Below are 18,576 nucleotides of genomic sequence, written 5' to 3'. Positions count from 1 at the left end.
TCACATCCATGGCCTTCTCTCCAGCTCCACCCTACTTTGGTCATCTAGGGCTAGGTCAATGCAGTAGCCTAAAAAATTTTCTCCCATCTCCAATCCATCCTCTATACATATGCCAAAGTGATTTTTCCTGCAGCACAAGTCTAACCACGTCACTGCTTTCTCAAACTCCAATAGCTTCCTATTACCTCTAGTATCAAATGATACCAAGTACTCTGTTTGTTTGGCATATGAAGCGTTTTACTACCTAGCTCCAACTTGCTTCATTCAGTAATCGGTTAAGTATTTATTAAATACTCGACAGGAAACAGGTAAGTCCCAGACACTGTGCCATGTACCAACATAAAAAGACGTAAGTGAAACACAGCCCCTGCCTTCAAGAGGCACAAAATCTAGCTGCATATGTGTATGTCTAAGAATGTATGTATGCATGCATATTCAAAATAGATACAAGATCATTTGAGAAGGAAAGCATTAAAAAGTTGGAGGATCGAGCATTAAGCAGAAAATGGCACTTGAGCTGAGCCCTGACGAAGCTCTATGGATTCCAGGAGGCAGTGGTGAGAAGAGAGCACATTTCTGACACTGCAGACGCTGACACAGCCAGCGCAAAGGCAGAGACAGGAGGAGACTAAAAGTTATGTGTAAGGAACAACAAGATGACTTAATTGGCTTGAACTCAATGTGTATAAAGGGGAGCAATTTGTAATAAGGCTGGAAAGATAGAACAGAGCTAAGCTGTGAGGGATTTAAATACTAGACAAAAATGATCTGATGCTATGAGTTACATGAAGCCAATGAAGTTTATTGAGTGAAGGAGCAATATATAAAGATCTGTGTTTAAGGAAAATCACTGTGGCAGCTATGTGGAGGATGGACTGAAGTTGGGAAGGACTTGAGGCAAGGAGAGCAATTTCAAAATCATAAAGTAATGAAAGCCTGAACTAGGGTGATGGCTGTATGGGTAAAGAGAAGGGAACTTTCAAGCTGCTGTCAAAGTAAAAACGACAATCTGTGACAACTGATTAGCTATCAAGGGTGACCAGGAGGAGTTGCAGACCTGGGTAACTGGAAGGAAAGTGCAACCCTCAAAAAAAAAATTATTATACATTGCTGTGCTTTCCACTCTATAATCCAGTCAAACTGGCTTTCTTGCTATTCTTTACACACAACATTCCATGATCTCTTGCTCTATTTTAAAATGGCTGGTCCCCTTTCCTAGAATCAACTCTTTTCTCACCTCCACCCCGAAACAACGCTAGGTGTTTCCCTTCAAAGTTCAACTCAAACACCACATCCTCCAGGAGATATTTCCAATATCCTCCCAGCCACTAGTACCTTCTTCCACTAAATTTCACTGTACACACTTTGTACTCTCATGTTTACATGTTATCTTTTGGAATAAGATGCTCCTTAAGAAGAGGGATTGTTGTATTCCCTGAACCTAACCAAGTATCTTAGCATATAGTAAGTACTTAATAAAAGCTTGTTGATTGATAAGATTAAAATTTGGAAGGGACGCTATGCTTCACTCTTTTTTTAAGCTTCAAGTACTATACTAAATACTAAAACTATACTATGATAAAATCATAATAAACTACAGCAAAATCATTTCTTTGTTTTATGATGGAGAGCAAGTAAAATTCTTTGAGCAGGAAATAGATCCAAAACTCTTTATTTAGCTGTTAAGGCCCTCCAAAATCAAGCCACCACAAAACTATCTTTTCTGCCTTAATTTCCACTACTTCCAAATATCCATGTAGAGATATAGAAAGATCACGTACCTATTCATATAAATAGGTGAATATCTTATCCAATGCTCTGCCCATCCTGGACTATTCTATTAATGCATCTTGCATTTTCCTGCCTTGCTTTCGATCATGTCATTACTTCTACTTGGCATACCCTCCCCCATCCACTGATGCCTTCTATATATCTATTCTATGTCTTCCTGAAGGCCCACTTCTGCTGACACTTACTTTTTAATGCTGATCAAAGAAGACTTCTAGGAGAATTGGTCTCCATTCATAAAACACATATATACTTCTCGGCAACATAGTTTTTCCATACATTAATTAGTAAACCACAAACTTCTGGCAGACAGGGAGCTTGTTATAACCATCTCTGAAATTTCCCATATTACCTTTGCTTTGCAATGTTTTACAGACATTCAAAAAATATTACAGTAGATGAGAGACATCTACTTCTTTGGCATCCTGATTACACTAGGCAAACAAGTGCTTTAAATAATCACTGAAAAAAAAGTATTCCGTAACAAATGACTAGCAGGATATGATTTCAGAAAAACCTGGAAAAACTTACATGAACTGATGCAAAGTGAACTGAGTAGAACCAGGAAAACATTATAACAGCAATGGTGAACTGACTTAGCCCTTCTCAACAATACATTGCTCCAAGACAATCCAAAAGGGCTCATGATGAACAATGCTACCTGCCTCCAGAGAAACAACTGATGGAGTCTCAATACAGAGCAAAGCATACTCATTTTCACTTTCCTTTTCTTTTGAAAAGGAAAATAAAAAAAACCAAAAAATCACTAATACGGAAATGGTTTATATGAGTGCATATATTTAACCTATATCAGATTACCTACCGTCTCAGGGAGGGAGGAGAGAAGGTAGGGAAGGAGAGATTTTGGAAATAAAAATGTTTTTTAAAATAAATGTTAAAAACTGTTTTTACATGTAATTGGGGAAAAACATTATTTTTAAAAATAGCATTTAAACCTGTATAACCTATATGGAATTGCTTTCCTTCTCAATGGCCCAAGGACAGAGGAAGGAAGAGAATTTGGAACTCAAAGTTTTGAAAATGAATGTTAAAAATTGTTTTTACATGTAACTGAGGAAAAATAAAATAGTAAATTTTTAAAAAGCATTTAACATCCCCAAAAGGTCCTCAAATAACTAAAATAATCTCAAGAATAAACAAACAGTTGAACACCTATTCTCATAATTTTCATATAATTTACATCTCAAGTTCCCTGATCATTGTTATCTAACTTTTCATTTGTATTTTCAAATTTATCTCTAACCTCAAGGACTGCGGTAAGGCATAGGATTTTTGTTTTTAGATCTGCAAGTAAAAAATTTATTTCCAGAGAAAAAATTTACTTAACAATTAAAACAATTTAATCTTTATAACTTGATAGCATTTCTGTCCCATATTAGTTACCTCCCTTTCAAGTACTGCTCAAATATTCTTCATGGCATGGAGCTGACTCTTCGTTCTTAAAGACCAACCAACACAGAAGGAAAACCTACTTCATTTATTCTTTGTAGTGATTCAGGAGATTTTTTTCAAGAATTGATGATGAAATAATCTCTAGTAACTACTATGGCCTGAGATCCTTTAGTGATGGCAGCATAACAAAGTAGAAGGAGCAAGGGATTTGGAGTCAGAGGACTTAATTCTGGCTCTACTACATAACTACTTATATGACCTTGTGCATGGAACTTAACCTCTCTGATATTCAGCTCCTCATCTGTAAAATGGGGGAGAGGTTAAGAGGATTAGATGGCTTCTGAAAATCCTTCCAGCTCTAACTCCTTCAAGATCTAAATCTATGATCCTATGAATCAAGTTCATAAGGCCATATGAACTTGTCCAGCATCTAAGAACCAATTCAGCTAAGTTTGGAAAAGGTTGTCTATGAGATAATAATTTTTTTGGCTGGAGCACTTATGGAACACTAATGAAATGAATACTCATACTGATTAAGTCAAATATTTTGAAGTGTTAAAAATACTTTTTATTTCATTTCTAAAATTGATTTTTAGATCATTCCATTTCTGATGTTTACCCATGCAGTTCATTAATTAAGCTCAAAGAACTTAGTAGGTTCTCAAAGAACCTACTATGTTTCCAACACTAAGCTAGACACTGAGGATACAAAGATAAAAATGAAACAGTCTCCTTCCAAAAGACTTTACATTCTACCAGAGTAAAAAGCATCGATACAGATAAATAAATACAATGCATTTAGGGAGGCGACAACCAGCAAGGGAAAATCCTGTATGGGAGCTAGGGGATACAACATATGGAAGGGAAGAGAGAAACAATTCCAGGAATGGTTCTTAATTCCAAGAGAGAACCTATCCAAAAGCATGGAGATGAAAAATATGTCATGTACAGGAAATATTAAGTAGACCTATAATGGTGTAGCATAAAGCATTTTAATCAGTTTACAAAAATAAGGTGAAGCCAGGCTGGATCCATATTGAGGGTTTTAAATACCAAACAAAGGAATCTGTATTTTATTTTAAAGGCAAGAGAAAGTCATTGAAGATTATTGGGGGAGGGGGTATGGGGGGGGGGGGGTCATGACTAGGACCATTCTCTAAGAACATTTAGGAGACAACCTGGTATGGTGGAAAGAATACTGGTTCTGGAATAAGATGATTAATGTTCAAATTCCACTTCTGATAATTACTACCTAGGTGAACTTAAACAACCACCACTAGTCTGTTTCCTCAGTTCAACAAGGTTTCTGAAGTCCTGATTCTGAAGTGATCCTATGATCACTTTGGGAGCTCTGTGAAAAAAGGATCAGAGAGAAGACTGAAGGAGAGGTGCATAGAGATCTACTGGGAACCTACTGTAATAATCCATGTAAGAGAAGATGATGGCCTAGATTAGTAACCTAGTGACTACTGAGGAAGGAATGGGTGTGAATGAAAAGGACAGATGAAAGAGATTACAGAGGTAGAAACAATAAGACCTGACAACTGATTGGATATGGGGAGAGGGAGAGAAAAGTCCTAGATGGTAAACCTAAGAGGAGAACAAGTTATCATGAAGCAACTGTCCATTTTATATTATGCCAAAACTGGAAAAGTGTAACAAATACTAAAGTTATATCACATCTGAAGATGTTACCCTTTATTTTCAAAGAAGAGCTCTTAGCATAAACCACATGCCAAGGTCAAACTGATTTTATCAAAGAAATATTAACAGAATTCCAAAAATGCCTTTCAAGTGTTAATGGGCACTGAACCTCTCTAAATTTACAGCCTCCACTTCTCTCACTTGCTTCAGTCCCATTGCAACTAAAATGCCTTCTGCAGTTACCAACAACCTCCTCCTAAGTGCCACATCTGGTGGTCTTTTCTCAGTCCTGATCTTTCTTGACCTCTCTGCAGCATCTGACACAATTAACCACCCCTTCTCCCTTCTCCTACAGGTTTTCATGACAGTGCCCTCTCCTATTTCTGCACTCTGTCTAACCCTTCCTTCTCAGTCTATTTTGTGGGTTCATTCTTCATACCCAGCCCTCTGACTGCAGGTGCTCTCTCAAGACTGTTTCCAGGCCCCTTGATTTTCTCTGTACACCACCCTCATCAGCCACCCTCATCAGTTCCTATGGTTTTAAATGATCTCTATGCTGATGACTCACAGACCTATATGTGCAGCCACAGTATCTCCCCAAGAGAGATGTCCACATCACCAAATTGCCAACTGGACATTTCAAACCAGTTTCAAACTGAATATGTCTAAAACAGAATTCATCTTTTCCCCCAAAACCAACCATCTTCCAAACTTCCCTATTTTTGCTGAAGGAACAACAATACTTTTAGTCTCCCAGGTTCACAATCTCATATCCTCAACTCTTCATTCTCCCTTCACCCCACATATCTAATCAGTTGCCAGATCTTTGCTGTCTATCTCCACATCATTCGAACCCAATCTCTTCTCTCTACTCAGACAGATGCCACCTTACTTCAGGCCCTCATGGCCTCTTGCCTAGACTAGCGCAATGGCTTCCTACCCGGTCTTTCACCACTCTAACCCATCCTCCACATAGCTGCCAAAGTGATCTTCCTTAAGAACAGATTGGACCATGTCATTCCTCTACTCAACTAACCTGTGGTTCCCTATTCCATTTGGGATAAAATATAAACTCCTGTGTTGGACTTCTAAAGCAGTACACAACCTAGCCCCAACATGCATTTCTAGCCTATTTATTAACAGTCTATAATCCATCCAAACTGGCCTTCTCACCATTCATCACAAGCATCCCTCTCACAAATCCCATGCCCTTGCACTAGCTGTCCTCCACTCTTTCCTCACCTCTACATCATAGAATCCCTTGCTTTAAGATGCAGCTCAAGCAGTACCTTTTACATGAAGCCTTTCCTGATCCATCCCACTGGTAGTTCCCACAGTGCCCACCCTCCTTAACTACTTCATATTTAACTAACCTGAATTTAATTTGTATTTATGCTGTATGTATTTAAATATGTAAATGTTAGCCCCACCAATACACTGTAAGGTCCTTATAAAACACTGAAGGTAGTGTGGTACAATGAAAAGTGGGCTGGATTTGGAGTCTGAGGACTTGCCTATGCTTCCTGTGAAACTTTGGGCAAGTCACTTAAAACTCTCTGGGCCTCAGTTACCTCATCTGCAAAATGAAAGGGTTTGGTTCCTTCCAATTCTATGGTCTTTCTTTTTCCTCAAAAACCCTTCCAACTTAATAGGAAGGACCTGCCAAAATATACAGAAATAAAGGTTTACTGTTTCCCTGCCCCATGAGCTACTACCTTAACAAGGAAGGGAAAAGGAATTATTTAGAATGTTACAATGTTAACAGAATAAAGAAAGAGGAAGTGAAAACAAAATGTACAATTTTTCTGCCAATGCCTGTGATTTCATTAGTGTGCAGAACTGCAGTGAGGATTATTTCCCTTACCCCTTCTCTACAATTTCTGGTCTTAGAAAGTTGTCTTAGGCACTGAGAGGTTTAAATGACTTTTCCAAGATTACAGAGCCAGGATGTGTCAGAAACTGAAATTGAACCCAGGTCTTGCTGTGTCTGAAGTCAGCTCTCTTCATTCTACCGCTCTTAAAGTAGAAGGTCCCCATTGCTAATCTACAGAATCTCCATAAAGGATTGATACAGCTAAGCTCCAGCATGAATAGTATTTTTGTCCATTCTAAGAGCAAGGCCAAAGTAAGTGACTGCCTATGCTCATCCAAATCTCTTTAGTTACAGTTAATATCTTCTCTCTCCCCAAGGGTCAAAACTAAGTTAGAAAAGTTCTGCTTTTGCCAAGTTTTTCCCCCAACACTCATTGACAATAATTACTCTTTTACTTATCCAGCCACGATGAGTTCAAGTAGTTCATTGGTGCCTCTCAGACCTAGGCCATTTTCTACTTACTAGAGCTAGGCCCTTCAAGTCCAAGGCAAAATTTTAAGTTTCAACTTGAAATTATGGTCTAAACAGGATAAGAGTTTTCAGAAGCAGCTTGCATTTACATAGTAAATGTTTAAGCTTCACGATAATGTTGTGGGGCATGTGGTCTGAACATTATTTTTCCCTTTTTTTACAGATAGGAAACAGACTCAGAGCAAGTTTAAGTTTAAGAGCAAGCTCACACAACTACTAAGTGTCAGTGGCAGGACTTAAACCCACGTTGTTGAACTCTATACCTGGTGTTCTTTCCACTACTCCATACAGTTTCCCAAAAACAAAAGAAAAAAAAATTCTCTATCCAATCATGCTTTATTTTCTTCTCAAACTCAGGAAATGTTCTCAGCAAAACAACTCTTCATATTTCTGTAGCTTTAAAGTTTACAAAGCACTTTGTTGAAAATAACCCCATAGGGTGGACAGCATAAAAATTACTATCCCAATTTTATAGACGAAGCTAAGGCTTTGCCCATCATCACATGTCATACTATGTGAAGCAGATGCCAATTCCGGTCTCTTACTTTTAAGTCCAGCAGTTCAAATGAAACAAGACCGTTATTTTAAAGCCTTTTTAAGGCTTAAAATCACTTTTTAAAAGACCTAAATAACTTTTTTAAAAGTCTTTTTAAAAAGGAAAAAAAAAATTTTAAGACTGATGTTTTAATTCTAGCCTGAAAAGGGCTGAGTGGCCCATCTGAAAACAGCTCCATTTAACAAAGTCAGTGAAAGAGCACTGGTTCTGAAGTAAAGACCTGCACCTGATGCTTAGCACCTGAAGTCATCTCTGTGACTCAGAACAAATGAATTAAATGCCCTTGGCCTCAGTCTCCTCCTCTGTAGAATAAGGAGACTGGACTAGACAGCATCTGAGGTTCCCTTCCAGATCTAATCCTAGTTTGGTACTGATTTAAATTAGACTGCAATTAAAATATAACAAGTGCCAACACATTTTTCCCTTCATCTTTGGATACTTTTCTAGAAATTCAACATCATTTTCATTTCAAACATAAATTTTGTATTGCATGTACTGTTACACAAGGTGTCTGGATGTTTTTGCTTGTTTTTCTTTGCTACTAGGGAGGGTTCAATGTGAGGAGGCAAAAGCTACCAATGAAACCTATTTTTTCAAAAAGAAAAAAAGAATCAATATATTGTTGCACAAATCATTATAAAAATATGACTGCTTATATTGCTCTTACTTCTAATATCTCATTTTGACACTCTAACTAAGGTTTGTACATGCTTATTCAGCACTTAGAAAACTACCATGGAAATTTGACTTGGAAAGAAGTTATATTATTTTGGGGTCCAAAATCCCAGCTATAAATATCAAGCTTTCTTATTTTATACAGCAAAACTAAAGGGCAAATACTAACTCCCAAAGGCACATTAAAGTATAAAATTTATTTTAAGCCAACTTTAATGAAGTGTTTCACAAACATACTTTTTCTACTTATATATATAAAAAATCAAATTAGTACTGTTAAGAACATTCATATTCTTGACTAATTAGCCTAAATATGTAGAGATTGAAAATCCTTAGCTATAACAAGTTTAAGAAGTAAAATTTGGGCAACTCCACTCTTTTCATTAAGTCTCAGATGAAAAATTCACAAACAGAAAGCAGTCATGAACTCTAAAAAGCTTAGTTACAACCTAACTTTAAATATCATTTAAAGTTTTACTAAGTGTTTTCCAAGAACAAGCCCATAAGACTAGTTGTACAAGTATTGTATCCCTTCTTTAGGAGGGGAAGCTGAGGATCAAAGTTGGTTGTCAAAACCAGGATTCAACCCAGTGCCTCCTGATTATATACAAATCCATCACTTTCCACTTTCCACTGCTAAGCATCTTTATACGAAAGGTAGGAGAGCTCTTTAAACATTCTGTAACATGCACTCCAAACTGCAACAGTTGCAGAATTCTTAACTGGAGGATCTTGCCCACATGTTTTGGAAAAATGGGATGAACTATGTTTAATAACAGCTGATCTTTACATAGCATTTAAAAGTGCTACAGACATCATCTCATTTGAGCCTCAAAACAATGCCACAAGGTAGGTTCTGCTGGCATTATTTATCCCCATTTCACAGATGAGGAAACACAGCAAACTGCCAAAATCTGGCTCTGATACTACCTGTGTGACCTTTACCTCTCTTCAATGTCAAATGAAGGGGTTAAATGAATGACCTCCAAGAATCTTTCATCTCTAAATCTATGCTCCTCCTATAACTTGTCCACGTTGGCATAACTAATAAATTTCAGCACCCAGGTCTGAAGCAGGGTGCTAACAAGTCCCGCACTCTACTCACTGACAGTATATACTATGTTTTCATATCATCCCAGAAAACACATCTTGGAGTAACTTTCAACTGACACTTTCATAAATGCTTATAAGTCAACTAAAAACATTTGAGGGGTGGGGGAAGAGTTTGTATTACTGCTAGAGAATGAAGAGGTCATTCTCTGAAGTCCCAAATTTTAGATGATAGGCATCTCATTCTGCAAAATCATCAAAGTAAGCTTCATTGTATGGATCTTATAGAACGAAACAGGAGAGGTGATCCAAACAATAAAAGAAATAGCTCTTGAAGGACTAACCTTACCTTGCCTGAATGGCTGCCACCTCACAAATATCAAAATCAATAATCGTACTTGTGCGCCACCCACCCTCCTCTTATATGGAAGAAGCTAGAATTCCTGGTGGTGTAATCAAAATTATGAGTGAAGGAGAAAATACTATTCAGTACAAAAACACATACAAAAAGCAAGGAAGAAAAAAATGGCCATTAGAGGTTCTGCTTTTAAAAAAGAAAAAAAAAAACCACAGGACCAGAGAGAGCTGGGACCGTCTTTTTTGCCTTTCTTTGTATCCTCAGCGCTTAGTCCAGCGCTTGGCACATAGCTGACTGGCTGCTGTTTTCATTTCATTTTCCCTATCGCCATCTCCTCCTACAGTCTCTAGTCATATTGATTACTCAGCCTGTTATGAAAAGCACCCAGGCATGGGTGGTAAAGGGGCGGGGGGGAAAGGGGGGGGCTTGACACAAAAAACGGGGAGAAAGGACCAAAGGGAGGCAACCATCCAGTCCCCAGGTACCACCTACCTGTCCCGAAGGCTTTAGCCACCAACCAGGCCAGATTGCAGGCGATCTTGGCCCTGGAGAAATCATAATGGTCAAAGGGCTTGATGGCTGGAACAATGAAGGTCTTCCTCATCTCCCTCGGGTCTGCAGCAGCATCCCCCATCTTTCCCGACGGCTCCTTGGGCTGTCCTGCTTCTCACCTTCACATGATCGTCGACTCCCCGCCCCGGGGGGTGGGGGTGGGGTTAGAGATGGAGAGAGGAAGAGGAAGGAGGGAGTCCACGCGCTCCGGAGCTTAATCAAACTGTCCAAGTCCAGCCAGAAAGCCGGGCAGCGGCCGGTCCCGACGGAGGCCCGAGAATCTCAGCTGTTCGAGCAGAGGGCCGGCTTCCTCCAGCGCGGCCGCCGCCTCCCCGGCATAGGAATGGAGCGGAACAGGCTGTTCGAGTGGCCGCCCTCGGGGGTCCACGCGTGGGTCCGCGCGGGGTAACTGCAGGGGGAAGGTCTGTCTGGGTGCTCTGGCCGCCGCCGCCTCCCTCTTTGTCTGCCTTCGGCAGCCCCGAGGACGGAGCGGGGCAGGGTGGAGGGCGGGGAGGCCCCGGACTCGGATGCCCCCGAAGGGGCGGGGGAAGGGGTGAAGGGAGCTCTTAAAAATCACATCCTGGAAAAGAAGCCGTCGTTGCCCTCCGAGCCGGGCCGGGCCCCGGACGGCCCCGGGTTCGCGCGCGCGCCCGCGCGCTCCCTGAGGGGGCGGGGGGACCCGGGGGGAACCGGGGCGATAGGAGAGGGGAGGAAGAGGAGGGGGAGGAGGAGGAGCAGGAGGAGGACAGAGGGAGGATGGATGTGCGGGGGGGGCCGGGGGTGGTCGCCCACCCGGCGCAGCTCGGCCTGGCCCAACCCGGGAGGGACTCCCGGGAACAACTGGGAGGGGAGGCGAGCGTGGTGGCGGAGCCCCGGGCCCGGGCCCGGAGGCTCTCGGGGCAGGCGGCCGCCCCCGTCCTCCTCCCCGCCTCCCCGGCGGCCCCGGCCGCGGCCCCGGTGGCTCCCCGGGCTCGTGCTCGTCCTTCTCCCCAGCGGTTGGCGCAGGCTGGGGCGGGGAATGCCAAGCGCCCTGGCGGGCCCGGCCAGATCACTCAGGCCCTTGTCCTCTTCGCCTTCGCCTTCTGGGTTTTCCGTCCCTTTTCTCCCCGGCTCCTCCCCGGGATGGGGCTCTCCTTCCTCCGCCGTAGCCGCCGACGCCGCTGCGGTTTTCCTGCTGCCGCACTAGGTGGAGGAGCGAGCAGATGCGGGGCGTGCGCATGCGCCCTCTCCTTCCCGGCCTCCTCGCTTCCCCCCCTCCCCCCTTCCCCCTTCCCTTCTCCCTCCTCCCTCCCTCGCTCCTGCCCACCCAACTTCGCCCCCTCCCCCTCCAGGCCCCCCCCCCCCCCCGCCCCTTCCGAGCCCCGCCCTCGCTTCCCTCCCCTCCCATTGTGATCCAGGGCCAAACCTGCCCAGGCTGACTAAGCATGCCCAACCCTGCTTAGACTCCAGTCTTGGGGGGCGGATTGAGGGGGAAGGTTATGGGGGGGGGCGGAGTTGTTTTGTTCAGTTCCCCTAAGCGGCTTATAAAGAGTGTTCCCCCGGGAGAACCCTCTCGTTCGACTCCTAGTCTCCCAGTCTGGGATGCTGGAGGAAAGGTGGAGGAATCTTAAAGGAGGGACATGGGGCAGCATCTCACAGACTAGCCCAGGGCGTTTTGTCCGCGCTCTCCCCTCCGGGGGCCGCATCCTGTATGAAGTAGGAACCACCTAACTCCTCCACCGCGGCCGAGTGTGTCTCAAGTGATTTTCATGTCATTATGTATATAGCCGCAACCTAATTCCCAGGCTGTCTCGAAGCAGGGAGGCAACATGCACTTATTAAGCCGTTACTCTGTGCCAGGCACTGTGCTAAGTGCCTGGGGTTACGAGGAAAGAATAAAACTCGGTCCCTGCCTTCAAGGATCTCACATTCTAATGGAAGAAACTGGGCTGTGAGCGCCGAGGGAGGGAGGGAGAGAGAGAGAGAGAGAGAGAGAGAATGAATGAATAGGTTAGACCACTTGGCCCAATTTACACAACTGTAAGATGAGGGGGTTTGAACACCGCTGTTCCAAAAGGCTTGCTTACCAGGCGCTCTGGACTGTCATTCTCAACCGAATCATGAAGAAGCCTGGACAGAGATTAAAATGCCTGCTTTGAAAATTTGGAAACTGAGGCTCAAAGAAACAGTTACCCTCAGTTATTGGATCAGTTACTAGGATCATAGTCTTCGGTCTCAGCTTTTGTTCCATACCATCCCCAGGGTGCCTTTTTTCCTCTTAAAGTTCATACACCCTCTCCTCCTTCCAGAAGACCCAGAAGATAAGGAGTAGCCTGAAGATAAACTTCTTAAGAGAAAGAGGAGCCATTCCTCAGAAGTTTACCACAGCACTCGTACTGTAACCTCTGAGTTTTCTTCTATTGTCTAGTGCATCTAAAGCCACATTGCCTCAGATTCTTGTCAACCAGAAGTCTGAAGCAGAAAGAATGAGAGAAACCCAGAGTCTGGAAAGATTAAAGAAGAAGGATAAGAACGATTTAAACCAAACCAAAACAAAACCTTAACAACACCTGAAAGACCAGCAAGCTAATTCGGAGAACATAGATTTAACATTTGGAGGAGGGGACAGAGGACAGAGAAAAAGGTTGTTTTGACACTGGGTTTGGGTACAGTGGTGATACATCCCATAGTGATAGTATTACCTCTGACCCCAATTAGTTTGGAGTGTGTTGTAGGGACACAAAAACTTGCCATAGTAGTGGGAAGCTTTTACTTACAAGTAGACTGTCAGACAACTTGGGGTCAGAGTGGGAAGATTATTAACAGAGACACACCTTGAGTACAAAGTGGGATCTATTTTCAGCCAGACAGACATCTTAGTAGGGTATTCTTTGTTACAGAATCTTCAGAGTGCTTCTCAAAAATTGAAAATTTGTTAATGTAATCTCAAAAAAAAGTTCTCTATTATGGCTTGTAAGAGATATGTAGTTCTTTTTTTCACAGAAACCCTGCCCAATGTGTCTCTGATGCCTATCCAACTACAGAATAATACCTCCTCTTTTTTTCTAGTGTGTCTATCAGGAAATCGCTGCACTTAAATTCCAAGTATACAACTCTCCCTTTCATGAGTTCACCTCTTTTCCTTGGAAAAGCTAACTTACCAGAGATGGTGCTTGCTGGTCAACTTTGCCAGATCTTTTCCTCACCCTTTGTTTCTCTATTTTCTAGGACTGATGAAGCATATTTATGTTGTTCAGTCATTTTTCAGTCTTTTCTAACTCCTCATGACCCCATTTGGGGTTATTCTTGGCAAAGATATCAGAGTGGTTTGCCATTTCCTTTTTCAGCTCATTTTACAGAACAGGAAACTAAGGGAAACAGGATTAAGTGACTTGCCTAGGGTTACAGAGCTAGTAAGTATCTGAAGCCAGATTTGAACACAGAAAGATGTCTTCCTTAATCCAGGCCTAGTACTTTATCCACTGTGCCCCCTAGCTGCCCACAGGGGGGACTTTGCAGCCCATTTCCCCTTTATGTGTGTCCTTCATTTCCAAAAGAAAAGTGCTGATGGTCCCTTGAAGGGCAAGAAAACCAGGAGTCTAAAGTAGAGTGTGTCAGAGATGCCTACAAGAACAGACTCTGCAATAAGTTGTAGTGTCAATTTTAAATCAGAGCAACTGGAAGAAGAATTGATTTTAATTCATTTAGGGCATCAACTTGGCTGAAGAGCAGCTGGTTTATTGGGTTTTTTTCTTTTTAATTTGGAATCATGTTGAATAAAATAAGAACCAAAAAATGTTTAGCTATCTAATTAAGTTAGTGCCTTCTACATTTCCTTTCCATTAAGGTTTTCTTAAAATTCATTTATGTTCCATGCAGTTACGTTTATTTCTAAGTTACATATGAGTTAAAATTTTAAAATTATATAATATCTTTATGGGGGGAATGTTGCTGAATCCAAATGGCAAAATTTCTTCTAAGCAATGCTTAGAAGCGAAACCACTATTTATAACCCATATATTTTACTCCAAATTCTCTAATACTGAAAGTCACAGAGAAGGTGTTGACCCAAATTGGTAGATGGAGTCTTTTCACTCAGGAGTTTACTATACCTATGAAATTGCAGGTCCAGTCTAAATCCCTAACCCTACTGAGTAAATAGAGATGGTATTAAAGACATTTTATTAGAGAGCTACTAATTTCAAATTGATCATTTCTCCCTTAGTAATTTGGATGACAAGACAACCTAAAGAATCATTCCATTTTTTTTTTCTGAGTATACTAGGGCCTTTCATCTAAAGAACTAAAAGCCTTTATGAGGATTACCTCATTAACCTTCACAACAGGTCTTAAGAGATCAGGCTAGTATTAGAATTTACGGCTGGAGAAGCATAAAGGCATCAAAATGACTTATACAGAGTCAGACAGTGAGTCAGTTGTTGGATTCAAAATAAGATCCCAGGCCCTCCCATTCCCAGGTATGACAACAGCCCTTCCCAAAACTCCAAAAGTATTTTTTTTTCTTTCTTTCTTCTATGCCAAAGCAGCCTCTTACTCTGCCATCAGTCTCCCTGCCAAGTCAGTCTCTTAAGTCTGGAAATGTGGAGTCAGTCAGAAGCTTTCACTCCAAACTCTTATGTCTGGTACCTTATTTTTAATAAGTATGAAATAATTTTTTTTAAATCATAAAATGAAAGCCACAGAACATGGATGCTGGCCCTGGTTTTGCCACTGTCTGATTTGGGGTTCATCATTTTACTTTTCTGTGGCCTCTACTTCCACACCTGCAAAATGGGGGCACTAGATTGTTGAATTTTAAGGTCTTTACTGGTTCTAAGTACTGTGATGTTTCTTCTTATTTCAGTACAGTTGAAGCTGAGATATGTATAGTATTACCAGACCATAACTAAGAGAGTCACTGTGGCTGTTTAGAAATGGGTTCATAAATAGGAATGGAGAACTGGCCTCAGCATCAGGAAGATGTGTTAAGTTTACTCCTCTGACACATCTTGGCTGTGTGGTCTTGAGTGTTCTGGCCAGGAACCCTGAGGGTCTTCCCCTGTCAGACTGATTTTTTTATGAAGGCAAACTAGGCCATCTTTTGCCTCAATTCTTACTCAGCCTTTAATTACTGAATGGGCATTGCCTCAGACAAACTGAGACCTGGGAAAGACCTTAACTTAAAAAGGCCAAGGTCCCCCACTGCATCTGGGGATATCACCAGTCATCTTGACCTATGTCTTGCCGCTGGAATCCAATGACCCTGGAGGAGAGAGTGAAGGCTGATGACTTTGTACGGTCCTACCTCACTTAAACCCAATTCTCTTGCAAGGCAAGACATCACCCTCCTGATGTCATTGGTCCTCTTCCATAATGAAGAACAAACAACAGTTCTCCAAGAGGATAAGATGTAGAGTGCCTACGCATTAGCATTGATGAAGAGCATTGCTTCATTCGGCGTTTTGTAGACCAGATTTGGGTAAAAAAAATCCTACTACCTAATCACTTCGCCTATGTAGCCCTCAAAGTTTTAAGCCAGGGGTAGGGAACCTGCTGCCTCGAGGCCATATGTGGCCTTCTAGGTCCTTGGGTTCAGCTTTTTGACTGAGTCCAAACTTTTGCAGTGCATCTTGGCTTTTAGTAGACCTTTCTATGTACCCTATTCAATAGTAGGGAAATAAATTCTAGATTTCACCATATATACATAATAAAAACTTTCTATACCCCCCAATTCAATATGAAAGGAAATAAATTCTAGAATTGGATATGCATATAATAAATAAAAAGATTAAGTCCAATAGAATAATTGTTATTTACCAAATATTTTCATGCCCTTTGACAAGTTTCTGGCATCCTTTGGGGGGAGTACCCACACTCTAAGTTGTGAACCCTACTTTAAAGGGTCCTTAACCATTTTTTTTTCTGAAAGGAGGAGGTATTTTCTACTTTTTGTTTTCCTAAATGTTTTAATAATAACAGTGGGAGAGGGAGAGGGCATGAAATAAAGCAAACTGAAAAAGCTTCCACTATACCAGTTTGTGGGGACTGTTAGAGAGAAGCAGTGTAATATCAAAGACAAGAACAGTTGGCTAAGACTCGGGAGGTCTGGGATTCTATCTCTGCTCTGCCATGACCTTCCAATTTGACCTTGGGGAAGTTTCCTCTTTAGACCTCCTGTTCCTCCACTGTAAAATAAGTGGTCTCTAAGGTCTGTTACAACACTAGACGGCTTAAGTCAGTAAGCAGATTTTGGAAAGAACCTGCTCTGTAATCTTGAGACCCTAGGAAACTGAAGAGGTCAGTATAGCTTTAGACTAACAGATAAACAACCTCAGACCAACCATCCTCTCCAGACTCTGCCACCATGAACTTTGCCACCATAGCTCAGCTATCTTCTCACCTAGAAACTTCTCTCAGTGCCTGGGACTTTTTCACCCTAGAACATACCTTGGCTCCTTGGCTCTCTTCTCTCATTGGTGAGTTCATCCTAAAACCTCCAATTTGAGTGAGGTGCCAGCTCAACCATGCTTCATTCCTCTCCTGACTTTTAATCTGACTCTGGAGTTTGTAATCATTGCCTACCTTGGATACCTTCAATTCTTTTTTATTCATATGCTGTCTGTGTCTATTAGAATGTCAGGTATTGATGGAAAGATAAAGGATGCAAAGTACTTTATACACCTTAAAGTGCTATATAAATACTTATTATTATTATTATTATTATTATTATTATTATTATTATTATGTTACAGATACCAGGCCTCCAGTCTGGTCATGACTTCATTCCCTGAGTGTTTTTGTGCATAGAGCCAGGCCTGGAATCAGGAAGACTAATCTTGAATTCAAATCTGGCCTAGATACTTAGTAGTAGCTGTGTGACTCTGGGTAAGTCACTTAATGCCATTTTCCTCAGCTTCCTCATCTGTAAAATGAGCTGGAGAAGGAAATGGCAAACCACTCTAGTATCTTTGCTGATAAAACACCAAATGGGGTCATGAAGAATCAGACACAACTGAAAACTACACAACAAAATCACTGAGCTCAAGCAACGTTTATGAAGAAACTCTAGAGAGCTCTGGTAAGTGTTTAACAACCAGGTTCTGAAAATGAAAAAACCAGAATGTTCAAGCACATACACTTTTAAGTTTAATCTGCATTACTAACACTTTATTAAGTCTACGCAATCAAGAAAGAAACAAATTAAGCTCTGATTTGTAGCACTTACTGGTTTTCTGCTCAAACTGAAAATTTAATAATCAACTCACTGTTTTTGGCTTCCAGTGCACCAGGCAACCAATAGGATATTAAGTTAGATGAAGAGGGCTTATTTTTGTTTTTTCACTTTTACTCAACTGTGTGCTATAACCCTGCCTTCTAGATTTTTTTCCTTTCTAAAGTCTCTTCAATTGGAGGACTCCAAACACTGTCATTATTATCTATGAAAAAGACTGTCCACATAGTATTGTGCATTCTATCAGCTCTTCCTTCCTTCACTCTTAAATATCTCTGTCTTCACTCTGTCTTCATCCTTTTCTCCTAATGTCTTTTCTCAAAGGAAAAAAAATGTCCCCTCCCCTACTGAAGCTGACTTAAGTTTTTGATCCCAACCTTGTGCTGTGTACACAGTAGATCCTTATGAAATGTTGGCTGACTTTGAATTTAAACCTATTCCCATTCCTCCAGGATTTTATTTCATCAATTATCCTTCTCTTTTTCTTATAGTGTCAGTATTTTCTCCTCTATAGCTTCCTTTCTCTCTGATTACCCACTTGTTCAGGTCTCCACTAATGTAAAAAATCTTTCTCTTACATCTGCTACCCACAAATTACTATGCCGTCTTCCTTCTTCTATTTGCCACCAACCTTTCCAAAAAAAGTAGTTAACACGTGCTTCCTATGTCTTATAATATGGGTACCCTGGCACTCTATTAAAACTTTTATAGATTGCCACTTTTTAAAATTAATTTTTTCAATTAACAAAAATGTATTTCCTCTCCCTCCCACCTCATCCAGCCCCTCCATTAGAAAATAAAAAGAAAAAACTTATAGCAAATATGGATCGTCAAGCAAAACAAATTCCCACATTGCCCAGGTTTAAAAAAAAAGTATGTTTCATAGCGTGTGAATCTAATTTAATTCTATTGTGCCAGTTACTTTCTAATTCATCTATATTCTAACCAGTAGGGCTAAGCAGCCACAGATGTTACTTGAAGATCTC

General features: G+C 41.2%; 1 protein-coding gene across 4 annotated transcripts in view; it reads right to left on the bottom strand.

Annotated features, from left to right (window-relative positions):
• CAMSAP2 (calmodulin regulated spectrin associated protein family member 2) overlaps positions 1-10,546 on the bottom strand; it is a 160,503-nt gene extending 149,957 nt beyond the window's left edge. For all 4 annotated transcript variants that reach the window (XM_036753931.1, XM_036753932.1, XM_036753933.1 and 1 more), the window contains exon 1: positions 10,321-10,546. In XM_036753931.1, the coding sequence (XP_036609826.1) occupies positions 10,321-10,462 (142 nt within the window). In that variant the 5' untranslated portion in view covers positions 10,463-10,546. The remainder of the gene's footprint in view (positions 1-10,320) is intronic.
• Between the last annotated feature and the right edge of the window lie 8,030 nt (positions 10,547-18,576).

The sequence above is a fragment of the Trichosurus vulpecula genome, chromosome 4, assembly GCF_011100635.1.
Source record: "Trichosurus vulpecula isolate mTriVul1 chromosome 4, mTriVul1.pri, whole genome shotgun sequence".
NCBI classification, from domain to species: domain Eukaryota; kingdom Metazoa; phylum Chordata; class Mammalia; order Diprotodontia; family Phalangeridae; genus Trichosurus; species Trichosurus vulpecula.
Note: the sequence above shows the minus strand (reverse complement) of the source record. Positions and strands in the feature narration are given on the sequence as shown.